The sequence below is a fragment of the Drosophila mauritiana genome, chromosome X (genome assembly GCF_004382145.1).
Source record: "Drosophila mauritiana strain mau12 chromosome X, ASM438214v1, whole genome shotgun sequence".
NCBI lineage: Eukaryota > Metazoa > Arthropoda > Insecta > Diptera > Drosophilidae > Drosophila > Drosophila mauritiana.
This window is the reverse complement of record NC_046672.1, coordinates 3,435,446-3,459,217: the sequence shown is the minus strand read 5'-3', so window position 1 is coordinate 3,459,217 and position 23,772 is coordinate 3,435,446. Positions and strand designations below refer to the sequence as shown.

Sequence of the window (23,772 nt, the reverse complement as noted above, 5' to 3'; positions counted from 1 at the left end):
GGACCCGAAGGATGTGACTCGAGTTGAGCGTTTTCGAGCGTGGCCGCCTACGAAAAACACTAAGCATATTTTTGAACTTTTATTTTATTATTTCATGAAATACTACAGTACTCAGCATCACAAACACGAGAGTTGGGATTTTATTATAAATAAATTATTTTATTAATGAAAACAATTATGGAACCAGCATTTGCACGTGTTCAGGCATTATAAAATTTTTAAAAATATGAATGCACAATATGACTAATATATTTATGCCTTAAAATATAAAAAATTAAGTGTAAAAAATATTTGTTTAAAACAAACGACGCTTTAAAGGGTATTTATAATTTTAATTATATGTTTTTTCCATTTGCGGAATTCGAGATTATATTTCAAATTCCCTTTCAGTGTTCCCAACGAAATCGAAGAGAACGCAACAGGCGCGCATGCAAATTCCCAAAGGAGCAAAAAATATTTGTAAACAAAGCGGCTTCGTTTGAGAGCCGAAAGCGAATTTGAGCGCAAAATTGGTGAGTGAGACTCAAACTTGAGTGACTTTCCTTGTGAATGAGAATTATTGTTTTATATATATATCGCAGCTGAATTTGTTATATCCACAAATAATATTTGTCTTTCGAGAACTTACATTAATTAAAATGCACAGATATAAACCTAATTGTTAATTTATATTTTCCGCTTGGCGCCCTAGCGATGGTACTTTTTGAACTGGCAGCGCGTGCAAAATATCGATAGGCCCAAGCGTGGTGTATGCGCGTGCAAAATATCGATAGGCCCAAGCGTGGTGTATGCGCGTGCAAAATATCGATAGGCCCAAGCGTGGTAACTAAAAAATACCACACGTGACACTCTGTGTATCGTTTTCCTCTGAGCTGGCAACTCCGCCGGAGCACGCGGCATAAATTCATCTTGTTTTTTTGTTTGTGCGTATTAATATGTTTTAAAGCTCATTTACCAAACCGAAAATGAAACGCTCAACTGTGAAAGTGGACGATGACACCGGGGAGTCTTTGGCCAAGAAGCAGCTGCAGTCCAAGGCCAATTCCCTGCTAAATGCCGAGAAAGTGGACATCAAAACGCTCAAGGGATTCGTACAATTGCTGGTAAGTTTAGCAAATTAATAATTAACTACGTTAAATGAAATTATCTGCGCGCAGAAGAACACGCCCGACAATATGCCAGCTGGCGAGGTGATGAATACACTCGAGGTGATATTCAAGAACCTGCTAAAGCGAAAGGCAATCGCCGGCCCCGAAAGGCAGGGCCTCAAAATCCAGGAACTGTACGAGGAAACTTGGTTGCTGCTCATAGAGCATCTCCTGGTTGACTCGGAGAGTTCCGTTGCTGTGAAAGTGTGCATGCAGCTCATCAAGGTGGAGGCCAAGCATCCCATAGCACCCAACAAGGGTTGGCCCACCCACCGGATTCGCGGAATGCTGGAAACCCTAATAAATTGCGACGCAACTCCCACAACAGCACTGGCAAACTATGGGAAATACTGCAAGAACCTAGATGTATTGGAGATAACCCTGAAGCAATTGAAATCCTTAGTGCCCGGTGAGGACTTCAAGGACAGCCCCATTAAGGCCATGAACTTTCTGTCCATTGTAAACCTCTTGGATATGGGAAAGTCTGTGCTGAGCACGGCGGACTACCACGTGGAAAGCGCCAAAAGACAGACTTTTAACTACGAGCTAAATCGCAAAAGACTGAATGATCTCTGGGTGAGTATTATGGCAAAGGGCAACGAAGTGGACGAGAAACTGCATCGTCAAATACTGGTGGTGCTGCTGGAGCGCGTAATCAACCACCTGAACGATCCCATCCAGCTGACCGACTTCCTCATGGACTCCCTGCACCAGTTTGGTTGGTATTTTGTTTCCGAAACTGAACCGATCCTTTCTTACGACTGTTTTTTGTTTTCCCACTTTTCAGATGGCCCCATTGCCTTGCTGGCTCTTCAGGGAATCTTCACGCTCATGCAAAAGCAGAACATCACCTATCCAGATGTGTACGAGAAGCTGTACAACATGTTATATCCCCGGATGTTCCATAACAAGTACAAGGCACGCCTGTTCTACCTGGCCGATATCTTCCTGACCTCCACCCACTTGCCAGAGAATCTGGTGGCGGCATTCGTGAAGCGCCTCGCCCGCCTGGCCCTTCAATCGCCGACCGAAGACGCCGTTATTATGATCCAATTCGTTTGCAACCTGCTATTGAGACATACTGGATTGCAGAAATTGATTCGCGCCAGTCATGCAGCCGATGAGCTCAGCGATCCTTACAACCCAACAGAAACGGATCCCGTCAAATCGGAGGCCATGAACAGTTCGCTGTGGGAAATCACGCTGCTGCAGAAACACGTTGTTCCAGAGGTGGCCAATGCTGCCCGGTTTATCAACTCCTCGCTGCCCGTAATGGAATTCGACTTAGCACCCCTCTTGGACAGAAAGGAGTGCAATGTAAGTGGAGAAAATGAACGATTCCTTTAATATTGATTAATCGAAACATTTTGCTCTTCTAGATTTTCGACGACGAATTACAGTCGAAGGCCAAACAATTTGCTCTGAACTACGAACGTCCTACCAATTTGGCTTTGCCTAAAAACCAATTCGTGACCAAGTACTGGGACCTCATCTAGATTAGTGTTACTATGCTAAGTTTAAGCAGGATTAAAGTGCTGCCTGTTATTGGGCTGCTGATGTGCCAACTCGGCCTGAAACCAATCGGCTGCCGAAATGTATTTGATGTTGCCAGGGGTCGGACTCCTCTTTAAGTTCATTTGATGCACCCTTGGCTGATTAAGTTGTCGAATCTCCGAGCAAGTGCGACAGGGACGAATCAAGGCGAAGTACACACACTCTGCAATGGATAGAAAGCTGAAGCCGAGGAATAATCCCATGAGACCTCCAACGCCAGCTGCAGGAATGTACGGATGTGTGAATTCTTGGCTGAGAAACAGGTAAATTGAAAACTCACATAGAAAATCGGAAAAGCCTATGAACTCGGTCTGCTTGTTTGCTCGGAAAGTTGGGTCCTTAAAATACATATTCACCACCGCCACACTGCGCTCCACATAGGCATCGGTAAAGTTCCAACCACCATTCGAAGGTGTCTCCCTAAAGCCGTCTTGCGATATTCTCGTCGAATAGGCAATTGCGCTGAAGGTGAGATCGAAACACGATGGCAGGCACTCGTCAAGACAGGATTCCATCGCTATTATGGTTCTAAATCGAATAAGCTCCACACATTCCCTCTTGTGCAGTGGGCATATAGTGTCGTTCGCGTTCAATCGCGGCATATAGAAGGTCACACAGCCGCAGTGGCGGATTAGCCAGCCGGAAAGGCACTCCGCCACGCAATTTCTCTGGGTGTAGTGGGCGAACCAGCGAAGTTTCAGCTCATTGTGGAATAAACAACGCCTGCTCCGACGGTCCACATTGCGTAGGTGCTTCTCCGTAAGGATTTTCGACGGATCTATGCGCAGCTTGGTCTCCATTCCGGGGGCCAATAGGACTCCGGTCTCCCGGACATTCGGCGATTCATTGGGGCTGTGCAGGGCGATCTTGAAGCCAACGCTGCTGGATGAGGAGCAGTAGTAGGCATCCGCCTGGACATCCAGGGTCAGCGATAGTCCCAATGATTCCCCTGTTCCTTGGGCTCGTCGCGGATAAAGTGGATTATCCCCGTCCGGCTGAAAGCCTCGCTTGCGATAGCCCAACTCGGCATGCCAATTGACTGCATGGAATCCCTCAGGCAGACTTATATTCCGGTGCGAGTAGGGAACTCTTCGGGGGATTATGATCGAGAAAATGTAGCATTTGTTAGTAAGTCTGCTTATTGGAGTGTAAATCTGTTCCTTTCTTGTCTACCCTTTGAAAAGCTGGAACCAGAGCCATAGCCCAGGGTTCGCAACTGACAAAAAGCGGGCTCCAAAGCTTTCATAACTTTTGAAAGGGTTGGAGCCTAGAAGTGTGCTTCGCAAACAGCTTTTTCAAAAGCTTAATCTGTGGAGGGTTGACGAAATGAAGGAACTGAGAGAACTGAAGACATCTTAAGCTTAAATAAATATAGCTTTTGCTCCCACCTTTTCCGGTACATAAACCTGGGGTGCAGCATATTAAAAACACAGCATAGACCTTCGTCGGTCACAATGGGGTGAAATAAACGTGCACATTCGTAATCATCGGCGCCAAAACGACAGTGAATAACCATTGACTTGCAGGGCTGTGAGATCTGTATGATTAAAACTCATAAGCGAACGAGGTATTTATATTGGAGAAGTATCTCAAGGATGGTCTTGAGAAATACAACAGATAGTACCAGCTTTTTGCTTGTTCTTATCCAAGATTAATGGATGTCGCAATACATATACCAAACTTAATAGATTTGGAAACGTTGCTTACATTCAGTATAAACTCCTCCCAGCGGGAATCGTTGGTCTTTACCAGTTCCACGTCCACCTTCCGCCGACAGAGCAACTGCAGCATTGCGAACTCCACGGAATCGTTGGAAAAGTGTTCGACCCTTTCGGCCAGAGCCTGATTTAAATTGCAGATTGTCACTGCCGGAAAAGGCTCGTTGGCAATGGAAGTTAGCTCCGGATCGATGCCCACAATAACCGGGTTCGTGTTCCATTTATCGAAGGCGTCCTGTATTAAGTAAATGGCGAGCGATAGCACCACTAAAAGGGCTATTCCGAAAAAGAATCTTCAAAATGATGACGAAGTTTAGCTCAAACTTATCTGTTTTACAATTAAAGTTTTCAATACCTATCACTGCTCCGCAATTTGCTGTTGTTTATATACTTTAAACCATGGATTGTGGTATTGCGACAGAACTCGTCCGTGTTTCTGGACAAGATTCTGCGCCAGGTGGACAGCGTGATTTGCAAATGCTGCGGCCTAGATCGCCTTTGTTGACTCCCAATGAAAGCCCTTCGTCGATTACGTGGCACTCGCATCTTCGGTTAAAGTTATACTGAGTTGTAAGTCCCCAATAATTCTACTTATTTGTGCCCATTTCCATTTGCAAATTATGAAGTTTGTTTATTTAATGTCATCTACTTGGCTGAGCAAGCACTTCGTGTACTACCTAGTAATAGAGAAAAAGAGTTGATATACTTACCCTTCCATTAACATATAAATCAACAAGAATTGCATAGCTTACATATTTAACTGCACGTTTTATAGTTTTATTTATTTTACTTAGGTTACGTTTCGCCAACGTGTCCTGCCAACTTTGAGCCTCGAATGGCGGCAATGCAATTAGAGAATTTTCGGACGCAAAGGAATGCCTCATTAGGAGAATCAGAAACAGAGTCCTCAACCGTCACAGGAGCCCAAGTCAAGTCCCGGCCAAAAAGTGGGATCCCCCAATCGATGCGGGAGAAGTTTGAGCCGGGCCAAAGGCTCAAGTTTGCTACAATCAACATGGTCAAACGCACAAATGGCGAATGAGATGGTAGCAGTTCGGCAGAAAGAGACGTCCAGATGGTCAGGAGAAAGAGACAGACGGTTGGTTGGGGAACCACAGAAAACGACACTTGAACGAAAATCAAATTAAAAGCTTCAATGGCAACAGACGAGGACTTGGATCTGGTCCTGTTTTTGCTCCTCCTGCTGGCCACATGTCACCACATGGCACCTGCACACACACGCACTTTGTGAGGACTCAACTCGACTCCATTGAAACAAGTTCATAAAACACTTAACCTGACCGAGCTGACCAAATGTCCCCTGGGAATGCGAATGCCCGACTGAACCAAGCCGGTCCTGTTGACTTGTTAGCAGTTGATGTCCGATGCCCTTCGAACCACCTACGTATGTATGTATGTGTGTGCTGCGTATGTACATATATCTGTTGTAACCCAGCATATCGCCCACCGAACTACCAGCCAGGCGAACCACCCACCGAACCACCGGATGTATCCGCATCAATGAGTGACCAGGCCGAAAGTTTCCCCTTCGTCTGCGACTTGGCCAGGGCTTGGGATGTGAACTTCTCTGCCGGGGCATCATCAAAAGTTACCAGCAAATTGACCTAATCTATGTACATATGTATGTCCAGCATAGTCCAAGGCACATGTACTCCAAAGGATCTGCAAGGGAACACTGGACGAAACAAATGAGCAAATGAACAGTGAGTAGGATCGATTTGTAAATTCATTTACTTGTGCTATACATCACCGCGATTTGTTAAGCCGTTGCATAAGAGCATTTTGGAATATTCTTATTTGATTTTGTAGGCCTAGTCGAGGCTAGAATAGGATTTTTTTGTCAGTGAGACTGGGGAGCGGTTTTGGATTTGGGAGGCGTGTGACGCTGCCCGCTGTGCTCCGCCATTAGAAATCGCTTAGGCCGATGGCGACGATGCAATTTACGGCGGCTAATAGCAGACAGATGTCTCTGCACATATTTACGGGGTGCACCATAGGCACACATTACTGCGTTCTGCTTTGCATGTCTGTGAAATTCTCACAGACAAGCCGTCAAATTATCATGGAGGTGCTGCTGAAACGTTTCTGTATTAGAGTTAATTGCAAGGCTTTCGTAACTCCGTTTTTCTTTTAACATCACCATGTTTTATATTTAAGCCCCTTAGCGTACGGGAATCAAGCCCCAATTCTTTTCTCGAATTTTGAAATGCACAGCGTCGTGAAAAATCATAACTTACCCCATGTACATATATACGTAAATGCATATATATACCCAGGCACTATGTGTGTGTGTTAAAAAATCTGAAAATGATAGAAAAATGATTAATTGCAGTTGGCAGTAGTTCAGCAGTCAGTTGCTGCCACAGCTTTTCCCGCCGCTGCTACTGTGGAAAATGCAGAAAATGCAGCCCAGTAAACCTCACAATGCACACACACACACACACACACACTGGTGGTGGTGTGTGTTAGCATTCATGGCCGTCCAAGGGTGTGTGTGTGTGTGCAGCGGAATTCTACTCTTCCCCAGCCCTTTGCCATTTTCCTATTTTCCAAGAGTATGAACAATTTAATAGGTCTTGTATTATCTACTTTAATTCATAAGACCTGGAAACCTTTCTGTTTATTTAATGTGTGCAAATCTATGCCTAAAAGCTAAGTTTGAAAACTAAAATTTCGGTTGAATTTACTTTAATTGTGCGCACAATTTCGTTGGTATTTAAATGTAGCTGATCCTTCATATATTTATTTTGCTTTCTAAGCATAGGGTATTGAATATTCAACGCGATTTTCGTTTTGATATCCCATTTTTGCTGCCTTTTTTAACACAACAGCAGCTGACTGCGGCGATATTAATGATAGATATGCGTTCGCTTCAATGCCCTGCTCCTTTCTGCCCTTTCTCCGCTTTCACTCCGCTTTCTCTTCCCTTTTTGAGTTATACGATAATATTTCTGTTATTTTCTGGAAGGGCTGGCGCTTTAAATTAGAGCTTTGGCGTTTAAACAGCTATTAAAACCATTTTAACTATAGGCATTGTGTGTGTTTTACGACTGAAAATTATTAATGAACAATCCGAAAAAATAAACGGAGAAACAATCCTAATCCTAAAGCAAGCACTTAGAAGTAGGCCATGAAAATAGGCAATGAAAGATGCACTGGGCAGATGCTTTATTTGCGAGTTCTGTTCTCCGCCAAATTTTGGTCGTTTTGTCCGTAATTTCGTCCAGATGTCCGTAAATCTGTCCGTCGTGATTTGTCCGCTGTCCGGTCGTCCATTCATTGTGTGCGCATCGTTGCCTTTTCGGCACTAATTTCCATTTATTCATTTAGTTGCAACATTCATTTCGGCAGCCATTCACACAGACTCGTTCGCTCAGACGCAGCGCAGACTGTGGATGTGGTGAGAGGGCTAGGTTGGATTGAGTTGGTGAAATGCAAGGAGAGTGCTGGGAAAACCCAGCGGAAAGAGGAGGAAGCCAGGCTGGACAGACAGACATTCGCCTTTCATTTATCAGCACAAAGCAGTGCAGTTTAGGACCACCCTGATGAGTTGGTTAAGGACTGACAAAATGTAACTCGGGCTAAATGTGACAAAAAAGGTCATATGGCAGAAATAAAACAAACAGAGGAGAATAAGGAAAATGACAGCCAATGCTCTGCCACTGTCACTAGCCCGCTTTCCTCACTCTTCCCCACATTTCCCCATTCTGCCACCACCCTATTTTTTGGCTGCTGGTGCCAAAGCCACGAGTCGAGTTCCCATGGGTTTTTTGTTTGTTTGCGGCTGGCTGCGAGTTCTGGGGCTGCCTGATGAAAGGGTTCAAAACTATTTTCAAACTATGTATTTAGCGTGCATTATATAGAGTGAAGGGGCGGGGGTCAAGGGGTCATCATCATCAGGAGTCGCAGTCATCATCTTTGTGCAGGGTCGGCAGCTGTTTTATTATGTCCCCTTTGGCACAGTGGGTCCAAAGGGTGTTGCGCAAACAAGAAATAAACAAGTGAATTGGAAAAATATTAAAATTGTTGACCATTGTTGCCGCCTGCTACACTAATACACACGCAAGGTTGATACCATGAACATATAACTTTTTCTACTCAAGTTGAGCCCTTGAATTAATTATTTAACCCTAAGAACTGAATTGGACACTGCGGTGTTGGGCCACAGTGTCCGGCTGTCGCACTGTCCGGCTAAATCCGAATCCGGATACGGACACTCGACCTCCGGACACTCCTGCCCACTTGTAACATATTTTTTGGGCAACGGCAACGGATTAGTTGCACGTCATGTTGCCACTTGAAGTGTTTATGTGAATGGACTGGCACTGCGGGCTTACCATTGGATACATATACGTACATACATGTGTGTGTACATATATATTTATCGCACATATCATGCGACACTTAATAAAAACAATGTGCTCAACATGCCGCCTTAAATGGAAATCCATTTTCACTCCTTTTTGTCCTTCGTCCTTTTCAGTTGGCTTTTGTTTACCGAGTTATTTAAATGCTTTTGTTCCTTGTTCTTGCCCCCCCACTCTTCACATCATCCCATAAATTTATAATTAATTGTTTTAAAGCTTCTCGCTGTCTGTCCCTTTTTGTGCGAATGTGGGGGCTTATCCAATGGGACATTATATCATTTTGTGGTTCTCTATTTTCATTTCGCCCGATCCCAAAGGTTTTTACTTGTGTTATTCTTGTGACTATTATAAGCCAGCATCTTGGCTTGTTTCTGCTGCTTAATCGTTTTAGTAATTAGTATTTGGTGGTTTTCCGGAAATGAAATTGATGTGAATGTAGGTCATGTGAAATACCATTCAAGATGAGTGCAATCCTTCATTAGATAAATTATTAGTGCCATTTTTGCGTTAAGTGTGAGACTTCCCGAAAGAAATGAAGCAAAGGACATCAAAATCCATACTTGATTGGAATAACGACGAAAAAACCTAAAAATTTCTCTCAATGGCTGCGGAATAGCAATAATCAGCAATCGTTAAAATTATTAAGAAACTGCGAGAGCGACGAATGGCAGTAACTTTCGAGACAGAAGACCTGCCTCAGACGAACATAAATCTACCAGCATTTTATTGTTTTATCTTTGGGCGTGCTACGTGCTCTGCGTTAGCCAGATATTTCATTGCTAGACAAGTGATTGACTTAATGCTAATTCGCGACTCAATTGTTTCAAATTTTTGGCCAAGACAAATAAATGCAGCAACCATGGCCCTCAAAAAAACGGACAAAAACACTGCAAAGAAAGCCATTTTTCAAAATGTTACAGTGTTGGAAAAATGTACAATTTGACACTTTTGTGAAAGCCTTTTAAAGCTGTTTAATAACTTACAAATAGTATTTAAAAATGAGGTAATTACTCGAAACTCCATCATGCTGCTTCTGTGACAGAAATCCAAGTTTTTCTCAGTGTACATAACGATGGCGCAGTCTAGCGTATTCGGGGAATGGGATGCACACTAATGTCGCCTCGTTGCGCTGTAATCCACTCAAGGCGCTTGGCCACTTAAGGACGCTGTCCGTCCGTCCGTCCGTCCGTCTGTTTGTCCGTCAGTCAGTTTGTCCGCCAGTTTGTCCGGCCCTCGCAGAGACAACAACAATTGACGAAATTGTTTTCGTGACTTAAATTTTTGCGTGCTACTGTCGCTGCTGGTTGGGACGTGTTTGGAAAGCATATGATGTGATTTGCCATCAAATTGAGTTGTCTTGTCACTGCCGACCCAATTCCGCCCACTCCTAGATCGGTCCTGCCTACAAATATATATATATATATATATATAGTCTTAGCTCTCTCTCTGTGTGTGTGTGTAGTGTGTAATCTAGAGCCTGGACAGAAATGCAATTAAATTTGGAAAAATATCAACAGCCAAGACAGAATAATAGTTTATAATGGCAGGCGATGAGGAGGCAGAAAATGCCTTATGACAGCCTGAGAGCCTGAGAGGCTGAGAGGCTGAAAGTGAGGAGCAAGTGCCTGTGCCTGGGCTGCCTTTAAATAAATACTCGAAGTACATCCCCCATTTTGCTGTGTGTATTTTGAGTGGGATGTGAAAAGTTTGCCCAGGCTAAAAACCGAAATGGAAGTGAAACTCTCGCCCAGATGGTAATGCGGCCAGAAAAGTCTTGGCAAATTTTGCTGCTCGGTCAAGTTAAGTTGCGATGGGAGCTCTACAGTGCGGTAGACTTCTGTAAGGTCCTTTATTTCAATACGGTAAATGCAAAACAAGACAATTTGATTGATTTTATATAGCCATGTTGAATTAGGGTACATTATTACTACATATATATGTACTGCAACCGCTACTATTCAAAATCGAACTTATGTCCCAGAAACGCACTGTAGCTGCCACTTACTTAAAGGCACTCGCCTATATCCTTGTACACATTTTGTAGAGCAACTAAATTACACAATGTTAATATTTGCTATGTAAATAGGCCTCCGTGTGAGAATAGCTGTATAAATGAATAGATGGATGGATGGATGGATGGTTGACTAAATGGATGGATTGAGGAGTGGTTGGAAAGTGCAGTAGGAGCGCCTACGGTGCGCTCTGTTTATTTCTTATATCCATGGCCACAAAAGGCCCACACTTGACACACAGTTGCAGAAACAGAAACAGAAACAGAGACCGAGTTGCCGAAATGCCGAAAGGATGCGCAAGTTGCTTCTATTTAAATAAGCCGAGGCAAAAACTTGCCACAATTCCAGCAAATTTCTCAACACAAATGACAAAATTGCTCTGTTCTATGTCTCTTCACATATATAAAGTGAAGATATCCCCCGGGGCCAGCAAATTCCAAGGAAAACATTACCGCACTGAGAGAACGGCTTGTAAATGCACAAATGAAACGTATGTACTGGGCCAACATATGTATGTATGTACATATGTGTATGTATGTATATGTTCACAAAGACCTTATCGAAACAAACAAACAAGCAAAGCAACAACACAAACATGGCTAACCAGAACGAAGATACATCGTGCCAACCGGGCTTTCTAGGTCTTCAGAATATAATACGTGGAAATACTTAAATATTAATTGCCAAAAAAGTTATAAACTTATAGTTTATTACTCAACACTGCTCATTATTGTGATTAAACAAACACTTAACAAGCCCAAGCTCTTTGGCTTGATTGGGTAATACTTTAACCATTTGATGGCCATCAAATGAAACGGCTTCCGAGTTTATGGTCAGTTCTCCGAGGCCACAAATCTTTCACACCTTTCAATCACAGCCCATTTGGCCCTAATGAATCTCCGGCAACTTTTCCAACAGGGTGAGGGGGTGGGTGGTTGTGAAAACCCAGTATCCACCCACTTCGTTCCACTTGCACTAAGTGCGAAGACACTTTAGCAAACAATTAATTGCCGTTAGCGGCTGCTGGCGACACACCTACCCAATTCATTTTGCATTCGCTCAGAACACCAGCTTTCCACAGGGGAAAATCGAGGTCCGGTGATGAGCGGAAAAGCGGAAAATGTGGAGAAGGGGGCAGTGGCAGGGCGCAATGAAGACAGCTGCCAAAAAAGGCGTTACGTCGCCAGTTAAACGAAGAACCCGCAGTGCGAGGGGAAAATCAAGAGATGAGGGGCTACCAAAAGTGGGTGGCGTTTTGGGGCACAGACACAGACAGAGACAGAAGGGTTATCATTACTTCCACATAATTTAATTTCGGCAGGCCAGCGACCATTTGCATTTCAATGCCCAATAAGGGGTTAGGCGACGGTCCGTAGGGGGTGGGGGGGTTAAGCAGGCAGATTTTAGAGCGAGAGCTTCGTTTGTTCTGCTTTTTTCCATTCCTTCACTGTGACCAGCAGAAGCAATCCGATTTCTTTCCCGCACACAAAGTTTTTGGCTGGCCTGCTCGTTGCACAAACTGAATTGAATCACCCAAATTATTATCCCCGCCAATCTCCTCATCATTCTGCCAAAGGATCCGATACGGCTTTCTTGCACTGCGGCCGCAGTCCAGATCTTAAACATTTATGTTTAGCTTAGGTAATTAAGTAGGGGGTTTGGAAAGCCAGCCTATATGTATTGTGTACAGCATAAAAATTTTCCCTAAATAGTTGCTCCAAAAAGTCGCACTATAGGAGCAAATAATAAGTGGTCATTAATTTTGACCCGCCAGAAAGTGTTATTTCTCACAGTGTAATTGGTTGGTCCCTGGAAATGCTGCCTTTCCACTGCCCTGCTGTTGCTGCCAGATTTTCCATCATCATTCATAACAAAAGCAGTTGGCAGTTGCAGCCGCTTGCCAGTCGCCGCTCCCTCCACACATTTTTCCGCCCACGTAGGGAAATTTTTTCAACAATCTCTTTTTTCATTTTAAATTTTTTGTCCATTCTTCGTTTTTTTTTTTGTGACATTTCCGTTTGCATTTGGCAAGCGGAAACGTCAGTAGCCCATTGGACAATCAGGCTGTGGACGTGGCCGGGAAAAGCTCGAGTTTTCCCTATTCTTGTTGTAATTGTAATAGTGGTTGTTGCTTTCGCTTCTGTTGGACATTGTTTGGTGTTGATGGCCGCTCATGAATAACAAATGCACACGGACTCAGGTGGATATGGCCATCTCATCTTTTGTCCCATCAGGAAGAGCCCCCCTCTATCCCTTTTTTTTGTGTGTGTGATATACCCCTTGTCCCCCAAATTGTTCGTTGATTTGTGGTCAATCGAGTGCAAAGACGTCATCCATCGTTGGCATGCCGAAAATAAAATGGAGCAAACACAAAAAAAAATAAAGTGCACTAACCAATTAAATCATTTTGATAGCCAAATGCTGTACAAATTTGGGCTTTTGTGATATTTTGATTGATCTCAGTCCGGATATCTGGAAGCAACTGGCTGCGAGTTCGAGTTGCTTTAATCGAAGCCTGAACGTCAGTTTCAGTTTGCCTTTTTCGGATAATAGAAAGCGGAGCGGGATTGGAGAAAGCGATGTCTCATTGAGATGTCAATTGCATTCTACAATGGCCTTCTTTTCGAGAGCTTATCACCATGCCACGCCCCCCCCCTGTAACCCCGCCTGTATTCCTTTGGCTATGCACTCCATATATCGGTGTTCGCTTTTTTATTCGGCAACATCCACGGAGCCCAGTCCTCTTTCAGTGTGTGTGTAAGTATTTCAATAAGTCCGTAAAATGGCTCAATATCTGATGGATTTGTGGACTGCAGCACGATGGCTTAAAGTCTAGGGGCATGATGTCTTCTTCACTCAACATTTATTATAAAAAAGAAAAAGGGTTTCTTTTTTTAAACGCAAAACCAGAAGATTTCGTCTATGTAAGAGGTATCAACGAGTTGATTTGCCAATTATTGAAACAGGTGCGTTAGTTAAGCCCAAAAATGACTAAACAGCGCGCACTAATCGCAGCACTTTGATATGAATTAAATAATGTTATACATAACCCAATTCATTAGCAATTTGGCCGCTTCCATGGCGACAGCCAGGCGGATACTTTCCACTTTTTATCCTGCGAATGCATTCTCATTGTATGGCTATGGCTATGGGCCTGAATGTAATAATCTATTGAGCCGCTTCGATTTAATAACTGGCGCAATTTGCTGTTTGTCATATTTTACAGTCGCTTTGGAAAGGATAAAAAAAAAAAACGAGCGAAGCTATAGAAATTCATTTTTCTGCACAGCGGACAGATTTTGTCATCGGGGAATTGAAAAAAAGGGGGAGTAATACTACGCCCCTGATCTCTCAGTGCTGGCAAAGGAGAGGGGGATGGGGGGAGGCGACATTAACTAGAACCATCTGAATTGAAATGCGAATGAAAAATGTGCGCTCTGCACATTCTGGGCTGCCGATTGTCAAGAGCACTAATAAATTTCCACTTGCTACCGCTCAAATGCAACTCATCCCGTCCTCTGGAGCGCGGAAAACCCAGGAAACCCCGTTCCTTTTCCCCACGGCTTATTAGTCACCAGAATTCGTTCTCATTCAAAATTAATTCGCGAGCGCTGTATAAATCATACCTATACTTTTTGAGTTCTGCTGGGACGTTGGATAAGTGCGATTGGCTTTGGCATTCGCAAAAATGTGCAAAACTGTCACCTGAGTCGGGTGTTTGCATTTTGGAATTATTATGCCCCGGAGATCTGTTGGACTGTCGGATCTTGCCAAGGGAATGCCGTGGCTTACCGCGAAAAAATAATTGCCTAAAATGTAGCAAAGACTTTTTGCCATTTGGCACATTTCAAAATAAAGGCATTAAAAAGAATGCATATATGTGCATATATACTCGTATATATTCATTGATCAATTTGAATGCATGAATGCCAGTATATTTAATTATGAAATGTTTGTATGTTTAGTTAGCTCCAGTTTAGTGTTGTTTCTAAAATTCCAATGCTTCTCCAAGAATTAGTTATATTTACGCATGCCACCTACAATATATAAAACAAGCTCCAAAGTTAACCAAAAGCCAAAAGATCAAAATAACATTTGGAGAATGTGTATCTTGGCCAGCAAAACGGTGCATATATCCACTTGTCGAACTTAAATCCCTGGGAAACTTAAGCCCAGACCATCGGCATTAATTCGCTCCATTCGGCAGTAGCAGTAGCACAAAGTTGTGTTTTTGGCTAATTACTGCAGTGTCCATAAATACTCACCTGGTCCTCCGTTTGAGAGGAGATGCGGATTCGGAGAAGCCAGTTGAAAAGTGTCAGATTCAGGAAGGAAGGTCCGAGCTACTAGAACCCGATACTCGAATGATGAGCTATGAGCTCACCAGCTCACCAGCTCACCAGCTCGCCGAGCTGATGTTGGGCAAATAAACAAGCGGTCAGCACTCTGCTCTTCGCCCAAAACAAAAACAAATCGAAAAACTTTCAGAAATTCGAATCATGTAACGCAATACAAAGCAAAAATTCAAAAGTCCCAGAAATGCACCCACACCAACAAGTGCACTGAGAAAATTAAGGAATCACCTGCACTTATGGAATCATTTTTGAGCAGAACTACGCCGTTTATAATTGTATCGGAATTAACAATCACCTAGCTTATATTCTATATCTACTATATATTTTAGCTGTATTCTTTCAGTGTAAACATGTGCACAATTCTTTAGACTTGAAACAAGACTTTTGTGCACCCTTCAATAGGGTAATTTATGTGTGCCAGAAAGAGATGGGGCTAACTGCAGCAAGTGCAGTTTGTGTGTGGGTGTGTGTGAGTGTGTGGGTGTGTGGGTGGGCGCAACATGTGCTTATAATTATGTTTTCTCTGTGCGCCCATTTCAGTTGTTGTTGCTGGCAGACACGTGCAGCCTTTGCAAGTGTGTGTGTGCCGTTGAGAGTGTGTGTTTGCATACAAATTACAAGCAGAGCCACGAACGACCACATACATACATACACACACACACATAGTGCAGTGTTGTGTATGCGAACAATCGGATCCCAACGAACCTGACCTCAAGCTGCAATTGTAGACGCTTCATTTGAGGTCACAAAGGCAACAAAATGGGCCTGCAATTGTGGCCGAAAAATGTTCGCAAAATACCTCAAACAATGGTGTTGGTTAAATCCAGAAAAGCAGCTGAACAACAATCCGGCAAAATAATAATTGTGATAACATTGTACAACACCGTTGCTTGGCACACACAAAAAGTTTTCGAAAAATTGCAAGCTTAAATCCCAATGAAGGACAGTAATATGATATACTCACAAAATAATTCGATATGGCATTTCGTTTATCATCACGTATACGCAGTGTGCGCCTGAAGTGAGCTAGAATGTCATATTTCCACAATTGTTGGATACATTTAAAGGCAAAAGTAAAGTATTCGATTTCAAGCTGTTAATTGTTTGTTAGTAATATAATTTCTATGGCATTATCCGTGGTTACTTTTTTCTATACTCTTCTTCCAGCTTCTGCTGCCTGTTTTTTATTTAGTTTTTTTTCAAGCTTACTCCGGCTCTGGACGACAATTTACACCGTGTGCCACACGCAAAACGCTTGTCACTTGCAGCAATGCCAACAAAGAACTGTTGCCCCGCGACCCCCGTTTTCAGAATGCACGGGTGGCGGCGGGGGACATGGAATGGGGCAAAGGGGGGTCCGTTTTGGTGAGCGCTGGAAACAAATCCATTCAGCGATTTGTGCCAAATGTCGGCTGTTGGCTTTTGTCTTTTGTGTGCGCGCAGTGACCTGCGAAAATGGCAGACGCTCATTGTGTTTCCCGATTTCCCCGCTGGCTTTGCAGCCCTCCTTTTTCACCTAATTTCTCCCACTCCCCCTCCCCCGCCTCGGTTGCTTTTTTGCACCTGCAACGCGGCTGGATAAATGGTCAGAACAAAAAATAGAGGAGGACCAACTTATCGGCCAGTCAGGCAGTTAGTTTGCCTATTCTTCACTTCACTGTCTTTCCTGTCTAGTTATATTATTATATTATTATAGTATATTTTAATCATACCACGTATTTTATTCGCATTTTGGCGATTTGAATGCCAGTGGCCAAAATGAAACTGCAGTCGAATCTGCTTGCGTTTCTTCCAGAATTTTCCTCACAGCATTTTCCTTCGGCTATCTCGTTTCCATGGATGATTCTTTGTTTGCGGCCCTTTTCAATTTGGTCCTGTCAGCTTGGAGGTCCTTTCCTTGGAGGTTTGCAGGGGCGAACAGACAGATAGCAAAGGACTTTCAGTCATGGTGCAGGCAAATATTGTCTTAGCACAGTCGCATCTTTGACAGTCGCAGTCGCATTCTTAGCCGCCCGACTTTTCTGCCCACTTTTTTGTTCCCCCTTTTTCCCAACCGATTTGTTTGTGATTTCCTTCAACCTTTACGGTGGGGAACGGGGCAAACTGGCCCCTCGTTTTCCTGGTATTTTTGTCACGAATTCAATAAATGATTTTTAAGCACGTTTTTATTACTTTTGCTTGTTGCTGCACTCGGCCATTCAGTGCTGCGTCCTTGCGATTTTCACCCAACCACCTTACTATTTTCCCCAAAAACATTACCAAATTTCTCTACTCACTCGAGAGTTGTTGCCGTTATTTATTGGTTAGCTGGCGATTCAAGGAAAATGGGCATCCGAGTGGGCAAGTGCAAAAGGGAGACTCCCAGAGAATTGTTCGGAAAATGCGTGTGCATGACTCATATCAAAGCAACGAGTCTCGTTACCAAAACGAAAAAAGGGAACCAAATAAAACAGAAGCAAAAAGCGTTTATTCCATACAAGAAAATGCACTTTGCTAATGAATTGAATTGTCTTCTTGCAGCCCGAGTCTTGGACTTTCCCTTTGGGGGGTTGGGGCTTTCCCTCTGAATTCGGCATGTTTATTTCGACAGTGTTTACATGACAGCCACAGAAAATTGAGCACACTTATTTGGTTGGTTCTCATTATAAGCTGAAATCATAGTTGTATATATTATGCTACACATAGGGTATTTGATTCTTCGTTGTAAGTTTCTTGAGTGCTTTTTACGACTGTGTGCTCAAAGTTATGCTTGTTGAGGTCAATTTGGGATTGTTTCGACTGCCAGTTTAATTGTAATTACCACTGAATGCTTGGGTTGGTGGCTCTCTCTTCCCGATACACTTTCCGCATTTTCCGTGCAGCAACTTTAAGGTTTTTGGCGCTTTTGTTGCAACTGCTAAATGCGCATACGTTTTGGCCACATCAATAAATCATTGAGCGAGCAGACAGCGTTAAAAGCACTCTGTGTGTGCGATTCAGTGGCGTGGCAGCCGCAAGTCACAGCCCCTACCGGGGGTTAGCTTTCTCCTGGCCCCTGCTCCCGGTCCCAGTCCCAGTTCCGAACCCTCCATGTTCTTGGCTACGGATATGGATAGATATAGACGGCACGGCATATCAATATTCCGCATAGACGGATTGTATTTTCAATATTTGCGCAGCGGCAAGAAGAATGAGCAAAGAATAGACTCCAGGGGCTCGCGAGCAGGAGGAAAAGGGGGGCCAGAATTGCGAATGACACCGCGAGAGAGAGTGCTAGTATCACACGGTATATTAAATTAACAATTATTTTTTACATAAAAGTGTGCAATTAAATGCAATCTTGCAGTTTTCATCGAACGAATTCTTTAAATTATATTTTTTTTTTTTAACTATTCTTCGATTTTGAGTCGGTGTCATATAGTCATAAGCTCTGTGATATCGGTGGCGGAGATGGGCGGCGAATAGGGGGGCAGCTGGGGGTTAAGATGGGGTTCCATCGACAGCGGCTTTTGTTGGTTTTGTATTGCAATGATTTAGCAGTTTTTCGTCTGTGTTTACGCTGTGGATAAGGTTTGACGGCGTCGATTGTCGTGAGCTCCCTTGTTCGCCAGCTATAGCCCCCTCTCTTTCTGGGCCGCTCCGCCCATCTCTTTCGCGCTCCCCTTTTCGGTTGCATAAGAAATCAGCAAATTGTTGTGTTTTAATCGAACCCCCTGTCCCGCTACTTTTTTTGCCAATGGCTTGTGGAGTATTTTCTATGGCAGACAATAGACGGCGGTGCGCCAGTAATATACCCGTCTTCCTCCCTCCCTCTCCTTCCCGCTTGGAACACATATTAAGCCGCAGACTGCATTGAATTGCCGAGTGATCAATATATACACAATGCAGCGATGCTGCAATGCCAGCTACTTGTGTAAATAACTGTCAGCCAATTGTTGTTTAATCGCCAGCTTAGCTCTGTTTCTCCGTCCCTTTCGCCCATCTCTTCCATCGCACTCTCTCCCCTTCCGGTCGCTTGATTTTGAGGTTATGTGAGGTAGTTAAAATATTTTTAAAATGATTTCAATGATTTTTTATATAAAATATATACATACATACATGTATCTTAAACGATTAGCTTTATTCAAGAAATGGGCTGCGGGTTCTTGGCGAAGTAAAGCCCAAATCTGGTCGCTAATTAGTTGCACATTTTACATTAATTAATTTTCATGGAATATCTCTCTTATTTTATTTTGGGACGAAAAGTTTTGTCATAAGAAATTCCACAAGGCATTAGCGACAGCCGACGCCATTGCTGCACTTTCCATCCACCGCCCATTTCCCAAAAAACGCACACCCCCTCCCCCCTTGGAAAATTCCTTGGCTGCCTTTGATCCTGTTGCCAGGCTAATTGGATTTAGTTACAGCTAATAAAAACGTTTACAAAAGAATTTCATTTTTACTGCAAATTGGCCCAAAATAATTATTTTTGCTTCAACAACAACAATAGGAGCTGTCAGTATGAGTTGATGGGCTAATTGCATACCTCTTCATACTGATTTATTACAGTAAATTATTTGTTCAGTTTTCATTCCGTATCTTAAGTTTTCTTGCATTTTATCTTGGCATTAAAGAACTACAAATTCCTTTAGTATTTACTTTTGTAATGCGTCTTAAAATGCCTTGTTAACTCATTTTTCTTTATTTCTTACTTAATAATGATTAAATTGTGCCCATAAGCCCGCATTTTACAGGGTACGAAAACGCATAAAAATCGCCTCTTTCTCAGCCGCCAATCCACTGCCTAATGAACTGCCCAGAGTGTCGGTTCTGTGATAATTGCCTGGAATCTTCCAAGTTCTTCTACTTTTTTTTCGACCAGGTCGTGGGAGTCCTTACAGGCCCTTAAGTAGCCCATCCCACCCCTCCTCCTGGAATACAGACAGCTGTTGACCATTCGGGATGTTCAGACACGTCTTATCGACATATATCGATAAAAGAATTAGCTAAATCGTGACTGCCACTTTGAACATGTCGCTGCCATTAATTATGGGTGATGACATGGCGACAGGACAGTCGGAAAAATCCGCACTCGGAACCGCATCCGCATCCGCTTTCGTGTGGCTGATTTTATTAGCTGGCCCACTTTCGATTAAGTCCGTTGCCCAAGTCGTGCTCACCTAATTAAAATCGACTTTTTGTGCAATTAATGCCCCGAAATCAAATTATCCGTTGCGGGTCCACAAACTTTTTTCAGCTCGTGGAAAACTTTGCCAGCGCAACAAGAAACATGTTTTCGATGACTCTCTCTCTCTCTCTCGCTCACTCTGTGTGTATGTGAGTGTGTGTGTGTGTGTGTGTGTGTGTGTTGGTGAAAAAGTGGGAAGCGGAAATTCGTGAGGTACTTTCCTGCACATCAATGAATTTATGTCCTTTGTTCGATTCGAACGACTTAGGTTCCGCGATGATACATTTGATACATATGAGCCAATTTTTGCTTATTTATTTAGAATAATATTTTAAGTAATTATATGAGCGACATATTTTTTATTGTATTTTTTTCAATTTCTATAAGTCTGTATCAATAAGCCATTGCCGGCGAATAACTCGGGTGCCAACTAAAATAATAATTTGCCTGAGATTTGAAGGATAATCATCAACCCCAGAAGAGGAAAGCCAAAATTCTATTTCATTTGCTTCCACTTGAGGGGTCAAAGTCAAACTGGGAGCATTAACCCAAAGTCGGGGCTCACAAATTGACATAAATAAAATGCTGAGTGGTCCTTCAGCCCACTTTTCCCAATGCCGCTGGCCAACAGTTTATCATGTCCGCCAGGAATAATTCAACTTTACTTATTTCACACTTCAATTTTGTAGGTAAACAAAGTTGTTCTGTATTTTTCGTGTTGGGAGAGGGCCACAGGAAAAAAAAAATAAGAAAAATAAATAAAAAATACCCCACCGAATACCCTTGAGTGGTTTTCAGGAGGTGGCGAAGGCAAACAAATAAAAGTGATGAGCGGCAATATTTGTGGCAAAGAACTGGGAGAGAAATCCCGAAAATCCTTGGGGCATATTTTCGCCTTCAACCCCCCCTACGGACGTCCCTTTGTTATTCCAAAAAAGTTTGACTCTTTCGTTGGCCAAATTAAAGCACAAATTGTGGCCAAGTTGTGAAAAATACCGAACTAGCCACTGGGGTAATTTCTGTGGCTCATAAGTGCCCCCGCATTTCCCCAGTCGTGTGTCCTTGAGGAGCCCTATAAATATTATCATCATAATGATCGTCGTTGAGTGCAGGCCTGCTGCTTGCTGTTGTTATTATACTGGCCGTAACCTTTGACCTCGCCCCTTTCTCCAACCAAGTTGGCTGCGCAAACTTTTCCCGGCCAGAACTTTATTGAGGAAAATTATCATCTGCTGCTGCTGCTGCTGCTGCTGCTGCTTCCCTTTGATATTTAAACCTTACTCGGGATGCATAACTTTCAGGGAGCTGCTCGCACAACTTCCTTTTCGGACTTCTGTCCGAACTGTTCTCGCAGGCCCTGTAATTTCGCCTTTGCGTGTCCAATAAAATGCTTTAATGTCGGAAAGGCTCATTTACCACTTTCAATTCTTCGCTTAATATAAACATCGTTATCGCTGCTTTCAGAGGCATATCAATAATTGATTTAGGTATGGCTTTCTTGATTTCCTAAAATGTTCATGCTAGTTACAGTACTTTTATTTGCTACCTCTACATATGTCCTGCCTTATGTTTCATTCCATACGGACACCTAAATCCTTTCCCCTTTAGATCTTTTCCCACGGGTATTTTTTGGTCCACTCCTAAACAGCCTCTCGCCTTCGTACATACATATATCACACATTCCATGGAAATAAGCAGAGGCATATCAGCATCAAATTGTCAACAGGACAACAGGGCAAGAAGAGATACGGACAGAGGGACTGGCACAGGATGTGGGGGTAAGGACATCGGGAAAACTTACGTGGCAATAAAGTCGACTACAATAAAACACACATACTTATTAGCACTTTTTATAGGTGGCAGTGTCGGCATTCGTCTGATTTGTAATTCTCAAGGCTCTAAAATGGATGGCGAACTGGGGGTGTGAATGCGGCGGTGGGTTGAAGGAACAGAAGGAACAGAACGAAAGGACAGCCCATATCCATATCCGAAGAAGAGGAAGCAGCAGCTGGGCTCATAAAAATACACAGACGACGTTGGATTTTTAGAGTTGAACATAAAGAGAGAGCTGGAAAAATATACAGGTTTCAATATACCCTGGAAAATTGTCACACTCAAAGTGAACTATTTAATTGATAGTTAGTTGGAATATAAATACAGTAAGATTCTTAGAATTTAACGCGATACAGCGATACTAGCATGTTACCCACATTGAGCCTACTTTTCTAGGGTATACAACACTTGAGATAGGCAAGTGGAAAAATCAGTGGGGAAAGCACCCCAGACATTTGGCATAGTTCGGGGCGAACTTTTTGTCTAAAGCAGCTCGTAAAAATGCCCAAGTGAATAATAATCATCAGAAGTGGGCTTTCCCCGACACCTACCCCCCTGTAGCCCCCCGCCCATGGCAGGGGTCGGGTCACATGTGTAAGGACCCGTTTCTTCCATTCCTTTTGTCCTTCGGTGATTTCACTCGTGTTACATAGGAAAACTAAGCGAAACGAAAGTTTTATTGTCCGTTCGGAAAGACGGCGAACGGGGGAGACTTAGGGACACGCCAAAAGGACAACTGGAAGGAGCAGAAATTCCTTTCGAAGTAGGAAATAATTAAGCGTAATTGAGTTAAGTTATTTCCGCCTGCAGTTGTCTTGGCAGATTTTTCCAGCTAAATTTCTGGCGGAAAAAGGCACTGCACTTCTACTTAAAGGCGTTTCCCGAAACTCTGTTTCAAGTGATTTATTTTGCAGTTGGAGCTACAGTAATTGTCTCATTTATGTAAGAGGGAAATCGTTTTTCTAGTCAGCTTAGTTTGTAATGATCTATATCATTACCTTGTTAGCTTTTGAGCACCAACGTGCAAATAAAAAAAGATTGCCTATTTTAATTGTGGTACTGTACCGTAAACATAGCCATTTGTTGCAACACTCCTTGTTTCAATTTTCAATAGTTTTTCATGGCCATATCCGGTGTAACGTCATTGGAGTAAGTAGGAAATCATTGAAGCGGCTGTGTTGTATCGATTTCAGTTAATGCTATGCCGCAATTCTGTTTTTCTTGGCATCGCTGTTGCATTTTCCTTTCCTTTTTTTGTTTTACAGCCCGCTTTCCCTTTGGCTGCAGCTGTCAAATTGTGTTTTGTGCAATAAGTAGAAAGCTTTTCGGGGCAGGATGGTGGATTTTTAGGGGCCAACCGAGAAAACTTCTTTATTATACTCCAAGTTGCCCTCTGCGGTTCCCCTCACCATCGCCATCTCGCTCGCTCTGTGCCGCATTTTATTTAGCTCAAATTGAAAGGGAATTCCCCGCAACCCGCCTTTTTGTGAAATTTATTGTTTTTATGCGTTTGTCGTGCACTTTTTAAGTAGTTGGCATTCTAGAGGCATTATTAGATTTTCCAACCAAAACTTTTCTGTTTGAAATGGTTCGTGCTGTTCAAGCTGATTGCCACCCC

The 23,772-nt window shown here is 43.1% G+C and overlaps 2 protein-coding genes across 3 annotated transcripts; one reads left to right on the top strand and one right to left on the bottom strand.

The window, feature by feature from the left end:
* Positions 1 to 862: 862 nt before the first annotated feature.
* On the top strand, positions 863 to 2,729 carry LOC117148761 (nucleolar complex protein 4 homolog B). Of its 2 annotated transcripts, none has more exons than XM_033316358.1 (4): positions 863 to 1,103; positions 1,161 to 1,866; positions 1,936 to 2,465; positions 2,528 to 2,729. In XM_033316358.1, the coding sequence occupies exons 1-4, from the start codon at positions 966 to 968 to the stop codon at positions 2,642 to 2,644; spliced, it is 1,491 nt and encodes a 496-aa protein (XP_033172249.1). In that variant the 5' UTR covers positions 863 to 965; the 3' UTR covers positions 2,645 to 2,729. The 2 variants fall into 2 exon arrangements, with proteins under 2 accessions (XP_033172249.1, XP_033172248.1); XM_033316357.1 differs by having other exon boundaries at positions 1,158 to 1,866.
* LOC117148760 (pickpocket protein 28) lies at positions 2,641 to 4,966 on the bottom strand. The gene is made up of 5 exons (XM_033316356.1): positions 4,776 to 4,966; positions 4,410 to 4,713; positions 4,091 to 4,239; positions 2,983 to 3,791; positions 2,641 to 2,922 (listed from the first exon to the last, which is right to left on the bottom strand). The coding sequence occupies exons 1-5, from the start codon at positions 4,964 to 4,966 to the stop codon at positions 2,666 to 2,668; spliced, it is 1,710 nt and encodes a 569-aa protein (XP_033172247.1). The 3' UTR covers positions 2,641 to 2,665.
* Positions 4,967 to 23,772: the final 18,806 nt, after the last annotated feature.